The sequence below is a fragment of the Barbus barbus genome, assembly GCF_936440315.1.
Source record: "Barbus barbus genome assembly, chromosome: 5".
In the NCBI taxonomy this organism is placed as follows: domain Eukaryota; kingdom Metazoa; phylum Chordata; class Actinopteri; order Cypriniformes; family Cyprinidae; genus Barbus; species Barbus barbus.
The window spans coordinates 41,141,607-41,151,107 of NC_136733.1; the positions used below are offsets into that span (position 1 = coordinate 41,141,607).

Below are 9,501 nucleotides of genomic sequence, written 5' to 3' on the forward strand. Positions count from 1 at the left end.
GTAAATAATAAAGTAGCCATTTCATCTACACTAAATGGAATAATTTGGTTCCCCCGAATCTTCTGGATGCCTCAAATTCCCAAATTTTTGGAACTTCAATATAAATATATTTAACCCGATCTCATGAAAGTGCGCACGATTTTCTGTTTCTATTTGGCGTCTTATTTATACGCAGAAATGGGCTTTGGCGTGCATATGATACGCAATGGTTAGGTTTAGGAGTGTGGGTATTATAGGCTATGTACGCCAAAATGCATAACATATGCACGCTAACAAAGTGCGTATGGTATGCACGCCAAAGTCAGTTTCGTATAAATATATATTTTTTAAAAAATCGTGCAACTGATATGCATTTTCAAATGCCTCAAAACCTAAGTTTACGAACCCCTGACAGCCTCTGTAGTGATCGCAGGAACCTATGAATTATATGCACGTCAACAAAGTGAGTATCATATGCACGCAAAACTGGTATTATATGGACGTCAAACACGTGCGTATCTTATGCACGCCGAAGTCACTTTCTGCGTATAAATAGCACGCAAAATATTTAAAAAACGTGGTACTGATACGCATTTTTCAGGTGCCTCAAAACTCCTGACAGCCTCTTTAGCGATCGCAGGAACTTTCCCTGAGGAACCCGAATGTAGTTTTTCGTGCATTTGTGCTTCTTTTACCTTTTTTATTTATCCTCGCTTTTGTAGATTCGAATCTCCACTCCATCCAAAAGGGATGAGTGGCACAAAACCAGATCGAGGCATTGAGTGAGTGAGCTCTCTCCTGGGACTGTCATTTTGCTCAGGGTTGCAGGTTTGCCCCTTCACCACCGCCCATGCGTCAGATGATGCTCGCGGTTTCTGGCTATAAAAGACGCCGGTGCGCCATCCCGACTGGCACTCTCTTTCTCTTTCTCTGTCTTCCCACATCCACACACTTACTTCACTCACTCGGTCTGTGATCTCCAGCGTTCCAGCATGAGCTATTCCGGCGATATGTATACGAGCAGCTCCTACAGGAAGATTTTTGGAGATGCGCCTCGGCGCGTCCCGACGGTGAGTTACCGCTCCGGAGCGCAGCAGCAGCAGCAGCATCAGCACCGCACCTACGGCTCTCCATCCCCAATGATCATATCCTCAAGTTACCGGACCAAACGCAGCTTCCAGCCCATGCAAGACTCCGTGGACCTGACGCAGACCACCGCCATCACCAACGAGCTGAAGATCATCCGCACCAACGAGAAGGAGCAGCTGCAGGGCCTAAACGACCGCTTCGTGACGTTCATCGAGAAGGTGCACAACCTCGAGCAGCACAACAAAGTTCTGGAGGCGGAGGTCGCGCTGCTGCGCCAGCGTCACAGCGAGCCGTCGCGTCTCCACGATCTCTACGAGCAGGAGATCCGCGAGCTGCGCGCGCGCGTCGAGGAGCTGACGCACGAGAAGAGCCAGATACACCTGGACTGCGTGCAGATGAACGAGGCCCTGGAGCGCCTCAAGGACAAGCTGGAGGAAGAGAGCCGGCTGAGGGATGAGGCTGAGGGCAGCCTGAAGGGATACCGCAAAGACGTGGACGACGCCACGCTGACGCGCCTGGAGCTGGAGAAGAAAGTGGAGTCGCTGCTGGATGAGATCGCCTTCCTCAGGAAGGTGCATGAGGAGGAGCTGCAGGAGCTCCAGGCATCACTTCAGGCCAGCCAGGTATGACACACCTCAGATTTCATCATTTAAAACAAACTCTCTGGCTAGCACTTTTCAGCTGTTCTGTTAACACTTACATGCTGTAGCTATATGTGACCCCGGAGCACAAAACCAGCCATAAGGGTCAGTTTTTTTAAATTGAGATTTATACATCACCTGGATAAACAAGCTTTCCATTGATGTATGGTTTGTTATGATAGGACAATATTTAGCTGAGATACAACTATTTGAAAATCTGGAATCTGAGGGTGCAAAAAAATCTAAATATTGAGAAAATCTCCTTTAAAGTTGTTCAAATGAAGTTCTTAGCAATGCATATTACTAATCAAAAATGAAGTTTTGATATATTTACGGTAAGAAATTTACAAAATATCTTCATGAAACATGATCTTAATATCCTAATGATTTTTGTCATAAAAGAGAAATGTATAATTTTGATCCATACAATGTATTGTTGTCTATTGCTACAGATATACCTGTGCTACTGATGACTGCTTTTGTGCTGCAGGGACACATTTAAAACAAACCAGGCTACTCTTTTGGCTACTTTTGGAGGAGTTTTGAGCACTTTTCTGTTAACACCTACAATAATACTAGGCTGGGAGACCATCTTAAACCAGCTAAGACCAGAGACCTGGGTTGAGATATGTTTTTACACTGATTTACATCTCAAATAGCTACATGAAGTGCAATAGTTGCAAAGGCATGTAGTGAAATAAAACTAAACATTTCAGACAAATATTGCATGCATGTTATTGAAATCACTACTGTGTAAAATATTTTGTTCTAAAATACGCTTTACATAAGTTCAATTTATAGTGAATTTGATCAAAACAAATTACAAAAAAGAGTAGAAATAAAGGAATGAGCATCATAGAAATCCATATCGTGCATATTCTTTAGATGCAATTTTTAAATCACTACATATATTTTATCAATTATTATTCTAAAACACATTTAATATAATAACTGCAAAAGTTCAGTTGTAAGACAGATCTTATCTGATAATTCTGACAAGCATAGAATTTGTCTTCAGGAATGTTTTTGATACAGTTTAGCAGCGTGTGATTGATGCAGTGGCATAGAGATGCAAATCTATGGGAATCGCATTTTTATCAACTTCCAGTGAAATTAAACCAGTTGTGGTTTAGACAAATATTTCATGTGCTTTAGATGGCTTGGAAATTGCTACTTAAAACATGTGCTTATAATATTTCAATATTATTAGAAAGTTAATATTATAATATTTAAATTATATTTTTCTATTCAATATGAGGGAATCAACCTGACTGCATTGGTTCACAGCAGTTATTTATAGGTCATATCAGGTAGAAATGTCTTTATAAGCTAGCAACATTTTGCAATGTATGATAGAACTTATTTGAGAAGAAAAGCATATAAATACCAGAAATGCAGTGGAATACTGTGTTTATTAATAACTGAGAGTGTGGGCATGACTGTGCAGTGTCAGTGAGGGCGGTGTGCGTCTGCAGGATTTACAGCACTGCAGCGCAGACATTCAGAATCAGAGCCTGCACTGCACCACAACAGAAGGACAGGACTTCTCTCTCGCAGCTTCAACAGCTCAAAAAGTATATTTATTCGGCCCAAGACAAGGACGAGCGCTTAGGGTGAAATGTATTGAAAGTTGAAAGGGTTGTTGATGATTTGAAGTTTACACTTCCTCACCTCGTGCAGATGATGAAGATGAGGATGATGATGCAGTAGCGCAGGATTTTAGGTGTGGCTGCAGAGCGCAGCGTCCTTGAGAGGGACTGCATCACACTCACTCTACTCCTGCACTACAGAAGCCAGTTTCATTTAAAAGTATCTTGGATAAAAGTCATAAACTTTTCTTCAATGCTTCATCTGAAAATAAACCATCATCATCATGCATGTTCTCTGCGTGTTGATGAAGCGGCTGATGAATTGCTGTTGCGTCCCGGTTTAGGCAGCTTCATCTTTCCTTGTGCATTTCCTTGTGCAACTACATTCCACAGCCCCGAGGGCTCAAAACTTCATTACCACACATTACACTCAAAGACCGATTAAATGCACCATGGCCAACATTAGCACTTCATATGCTGCTTTTTCACTGCCAATGCAACTTCACTACACGATGGACATTGGTTTATTGATTGCATTCACTCTAAAACTATTTATTTATCAGTATATTCAAATAACCACTGGCAAACTTGAGCAGCTTTCTATAGAGGGAAAGAATGTCTCATATAGTATATGCAAAAGTATGTATAGCTGTAATTTACTTTATTTTAGCTCAGATGTAAATGAGTGTTTCAGGGGATTAATTATTCATTAGAAATCAATAATGACTCAGCAACTAAATTGCAGTTTCCTCACAAGATCAATACTGGTCAGTTTTACAGACTAAAGACTATTTATTTACATTTATGCATTTAGCAGACGCCAAAGCGACTTTCATTGCATTCAAGTTACAGTTTTTACATTTTATCAGCTCTAGCTTTCCCTGGGAATCGAACCCATGACCTTGGCGTTGCTAGCGCCATGCTCTACTATTTGAGCTACAGGAAAGCCTATCATTGACCGCTATCATTATCATTGACCGCTGTTCAAAGGTTTGGGGTCATACTCACCAAGACTGTGTTAGTTTAACCATAAATACAGTAAAAACAATAATATTTCTAAATATTATTGCATTTTAAAAGAACTGTAATGTGACCGTCTTCAGCATCACATGATCCTTCAGAAATCATTCTAATATGCTTATTTGCATTTCTGACTATTATTAGTGTTAAACAGCACAACAGTTGTGCTGCTTATTATTTTCGTGGAAACTGTGATTCAGGATTTTTTTTATCAATAAAATCATGCTAAATATCATAAATATCATAAATAATTTTTTTTTTTATCTTACTGTCCCCAATATTTTGAACAGTGGTGCAATTCCTATTATTTTATTTTATTTTTCAGATTAGCATTAGGTTAAATATGTGACCATGGAGCACAAAAGCAGTCATGAGTAACACAGGTATATCTGTAGCAATAGTCAACAATACATTGTATGGATCAAAATTATACATTTCTCTTTTATGACAAAAATCATTAGGATATTAAGATCATGTTCCATGAAGATATTTTGTAAAATTCTGACGTAAATATATCAAAACTTCATTTTTGATTAGTAATATGCATTGCTAAGAACTTCATTTGAACAACTTTAAAGGAGATTTTCTCAATATTTAGATTTTTTTGCTCCCTCAGATTCCAGATTTTCTAATAGTTGTATCTCAGACAAATATTGTCCGATCATAACAAACCATACATCAATGGAAAGATCATTTATTCAGATGATGTATAAATCTAAATTTTTGAAAAACTGACCCTTATGACTGGTTTTGTACTCCAGGGTCACATATGTATATATTAAAGTTATTTGTATTGAGTAACAGCTGACTGTTCTTCACGCTCAGGTGTCTGTTGAGATGGACGTCAGTAAGCCTGACCTCGCTGTGGCTCTAAAGGACATTCGTGTCCAGTACGAATCTCTCTCCGCCCGGAACCAGCAGCAGTCAGAGGAATGGTACCGCTCCAAGTTCACCACTGTGACGGAGGCGGCGGCGCGTAACAACGATGCTCTGAAGCAGACCAAGGATGAGCTGTCTGAGTACCGCCGACAGCTGCAGGCCCGCACCCTGGAGATCGAGGCCCTGAAAGCCCATAATGAGGCCTTTGAGAGACAGCTGGCAGATATGGAGGACCGCCACAACAACGAGATCGGCGAGCAGCAGGTGAGAGCGCTTCACTTTCACATTGAGTCCAGTCTCATGAAATGCATATCAATAGCATGTTTTTTTGCATGATATTTATATGCAGATATGCATATAATACACAGTTTTTGCGTGCATATGATACGCACTGTTTTAGTTTATTTCATTTTAGTTATTTCAGTAATTAAAAATTATAAATGTTGCCTTGGCAACTAACTGAAATAAGATTGTTTTATTTTATTTCAGTCAATGTTGATTTCCTTTCAGGTTATAAAAATGTTTTTATGGTTTTAGTTCTTGGTTAAGTTAATGATAAGTTAACCTGAGAAGAACATCATTATAAAGAAAAAAGTTCAAATTAAAAAAATATATCAATTTATAAATGTAACCTGATGATTAAGTCACATGACTAATGGCACAAAATTTGCTTATCAGTGACTGCAAAATTCTAGAAAGTTCTGTTTAATTTTAGGTATAAATAAAATGTTGTTTTTTTTACCCCACTGTATTAAAAGACATTCTCAAAAGAAATGCGTTAGATTTCCTCTCAGAAAGGCCTTGTTGTCTCTGTGTGGTAGGACACTATTCAGCAGCTGGAATCTGCTCTGAGGAGCACCAAAGGTGAGATGTCCCGTCATCTGCGTGAATACCAGGACCTGCTAAATGTGAAGATGGCGCTGGACATCGAGATCGCAGCCTACAGGTCAGACTCAGAACTGATGCCATTCATAGCTTTCAGTCACGAGACCGGCTCGAGGGCAAAACATCCATTGAACTGCAGCACAATGCTGTCCATAATGCAACATAATGCAAGTTTTGGCCATTTGCAGTCCATTTTATATGCACCTGCCGCAATATTTCAATCACTAAACAGCGCGACAAAACATTGTGAAAAACACTTAAAGTGCTTTAATGTATTAAAAACAGTGATATTAAAAGAACAAATTCAGTACACACCTTATTGATTATGCTTACTTTATATGTGACCCTGGAGCACAAAACCAGTCATAAGGGTCAGTTAGTTTTTAAAAAAAAATTTAGGCAAGCAGATGAGCCCGGAATATGAATGTAAAGTGCATAAATGGTTCCGTGTTTTCTATACAAAGTATGCATCATCAATAAGGTGTGTACTGAATTTTGCCTTTTAATATCAGCGTTTTACTATATTACTAGTTATTGCAAACCGTGTAAAAATAACTGTCGGTCAGTGGTGCAAAGCCTCATTTTGCCCTCCAGGTGAGCGTTCCTATAAGGGTGTGACGTCACGTGAAAACTATCAATTCCATGTCTTAATGTCATTTAGCAGAGTTCCATCTTTACCCATATATGGTCGTTCCCTACAGGAAGCTGCTGGAAGGGGAGGAATGCCGCCTGAGCTCTGTGGGCGGAGCCTTGCTGCACTCCGCCTACTCTTACACACCCAGCCGCACTTATGCCCTGAGGAGGGGCGGAGCCAAACACGAGACAGAGGAAGAGGAAGAGCAGGAAGAGGAAGAAGAGGAGGAGAAGGAAGAGGAGAAGGAAGAAGAGGAGGAAGGAGGAGAGGAGGCTGAGGAGGGAGAAGAACAGGAGGAAGGAGGCGATGAGGAGGAGGAAGAAGAACAGGAGGATGAGAAGGAAAAGGAAAAAGCAGATGAGAAGAAGGAAAAGGAAGAGAAGAAGAGCCCAAAGGAACAGAAAGAGAAGGAGAAAGAAAAGGAGAAGGAGAAGAAGAGTGATAGCAATAAGGCAGACAGCAAGAGTGTTAAGAATGAAAAGGGGGACAATAACAAGGAAGAGAAGGCCGCTGCGGTCAAGAGCAAGTAAAGCTGCGTCCATCTGGAGCCTCCGTGTCCTCCTCACCCTTCTGTCCCTCCGACAAATACACTTCATCCATCCACTCATCCTTACCTCATTTCATCTGGATCTCTGCGGGAAAGCAATGAAAGCGCTGAAATGGTAAAGCACTCAAGAGATGAAGAGAGCATTATGAAGTAGTTCAGCTGAAAATGGCCATTTTGTCATCATTTACTTTCTTTCAATAAGAGAGTGTATTTCATACAGCAAACGTAGATGCTGAGTAAACTTCCCAAGCAGCATAAATATCATCCACGCAATTCGTGTGCTGTATTTCAAGTCTTCTGAAGTCATGTAATGGGAAAAAAGATTGAAATGTAAATCATTCTTCCACTAATAAACATCCTATCTTCCACATTCTTGAATCTTAAAGATATAGTTCAGTTAAATTCTGTCACCATTTACTCACTCTCTTGTCTTTCCAAACCATTTAGACTTTGGTTGATCTTCGAAAACACAAATTAAAGGGGTCATATGAGATTGCTAAAAAGAACATAATTTGTGTATTTTGGTGTGTTTAAGATTAGAAAACACACATTATTTTCCATATACCGTATATTATTGTTGCTCCTCTCTTCCCTGCCTTCTGAAACGTGTCGATTTTTACAAAGTGCATCGTTCTGAAAATCACGCTGTGCTCTGATTGGCCAGCTATCCAGTGCACTCTGATTGGCTGAAGCCTGTGATGGAAATGTTACGTCCCTTACCATATTTGGAAACACACAGCGTCTCCACGACAACAATACTACAGCGACAATAAAAGTTACGCCTTCTTTCTTTGCGTTAACATTTGGGCTGTGTTATGCAAATCTTCCCACAGAGTGATGTAGATTTGTGGAGGAGTGTTTTAATGAGACGTTTGAAGAAGGCATGGACGAGTCTTAACTTTGATGAAGAATATCTCTTTGGGTTTGTGACTTTATGGATCTTATATGTGTCCCTGGAGCACAAAAGCAGTCATGAGTAGCACAGGTATATTTGTAGCAATAGACAACAATACATTGTATGGATCACAATTATACATTTCTCTTTTATGACAAAAATCATTAGGATATTAAGATCATGTTACATGAAGATATTTAGTAAATTTCCTACAGTAAATATATCAAAACTTCATTTTTGATTAGTAATATGCATTGCTAAGAACTTCATTTGAACAACTTTAAAGGAGATTTTCTCAATATTTAGATTTTTTTGCTCCCTCAGATTCCAGATTTTCAAATAGTTGTATCTCAGACAAATATTGTCCTATCATAACAAACCATACATCAATGGAAAGATTATTTATTCAACTTTCAGATGCATATCTCAATTAAAAATAAAAACCTTGTGACTGGTTTTGTGCTCCAGGGTCTCATATATGCACAAACAGCTCGTAACACTCCAAAGACAAAGGAAAACATGTGACCCCTTTAAGATATTTCCATATTTTTTCGCTTCACTTCAAGTCCAGGTAACCAAAACACTTTGGTTGTCATCACCCATCACATTTTGGGGTGAACTACCCCTTTAAGTTTATTTTTTTAATGCAGTATAAATCACAATGCACTTCTTTTTATGAAAACAAAACTAAGCTTTAGCTTAAGCTAGTCCTTGAAGAAAGACAATAATATGGGGCCAGAAGGACATTGGGGAGTGTAAATGATGGCAAAATGTTAATTTTTCACGTCAAGACAGCAAAGATGATCAGACTACAAAGTGTTCACGTGCCATTATTGCCGGAGTGCAGCACAAAGGAAGGTGATGCCATGCAGTCCAAATACAGGTTCCAACCTCTCGGTGCTATTTGGTTTTAAACATAAGAGAGTTTGGACTTGGAGGAGGTAATTATTCATAGAGCAAAAGCATATCCATCATCTAGAGCTTCACTCGAGTACTGAATGTACGTCACAAGCCAAGCACAGGGACAGGCCACGTCTCCTAATTTTCCAGCGATTTTAGGGCATCTATACCCACATGAATGAAATTGTCCGAGCTCATCTCATTATGTTCGCTCGTATGGGGAAGAATACTTCATTCACATTCTCATGCAAAGCATGCAACATTTTTGCACATTAGTTTCCTTAATTGCCCCAGTCACACGCAGCGGCATGGAGTTAAACGAGGTCGATGAGATAAAAGATTCAACATTTATGGATTTCAGCGTTTTGATTTGAGAGAAAAGAGTGCATTGTGCATCTGTAGTGTGGGAAAACCCTTCTGCAATTTAGATTCTGACGCTTTAG

At 39.7% G+C, this 9,501-nt stretch overlaps 1 protein-coding gene across 1 annotated transcript; it reads left to right on the plus strand.

The window, feature by feature from the left end:
• On the plus strand, nt 1-7,632 carry LOC306870069 (low molecular weight neuronal intermediate filament-like). The gene is made up of 4 exons (XM_079417112.1): nt 1-1,691; nt 5,144-5,461; nt 6,019-6,143; nt 6,784-7,632. Exons 1-4 carry the CDS (start codon nt 972-974, stop codon nt 7,244-7,246), a joined length of 1,626 nt encoding a protein of 541 aa, XP_079273238.1. The 5' UTR covers nt 1-971; the 3' UTR covers nt 7,247-7,632.
• The last annotated feature ends 1,869 nt before the right edge of the window (nt 7,633-9,501 follow it).

Excerpts from the sequence above, each read along its gene's own strand:
- LOC306870069 (XM_079417112.1), top strand. The coding sequence starts at position 972 with ATGAGCTATTCCGGCGATATGTATACGAGCAGCTCCTACAGGAAGATT. Across the intron at positions 1,692-5,143 it reads CATCACTTCAGGCCAGCCAG|GTGTCTGTTGAGATGGACGT; the intron begins GTATGACACACC and ends CTTCACGCTCAG. Across the intron at positions 6,144-6,783 it reads ATCGAGATCGCAGCCTACAG|GAAGCTGCTGGAAGGGGAGG; the intron begins GTCAGACTCAGA and ends CGTTCCCTACAG.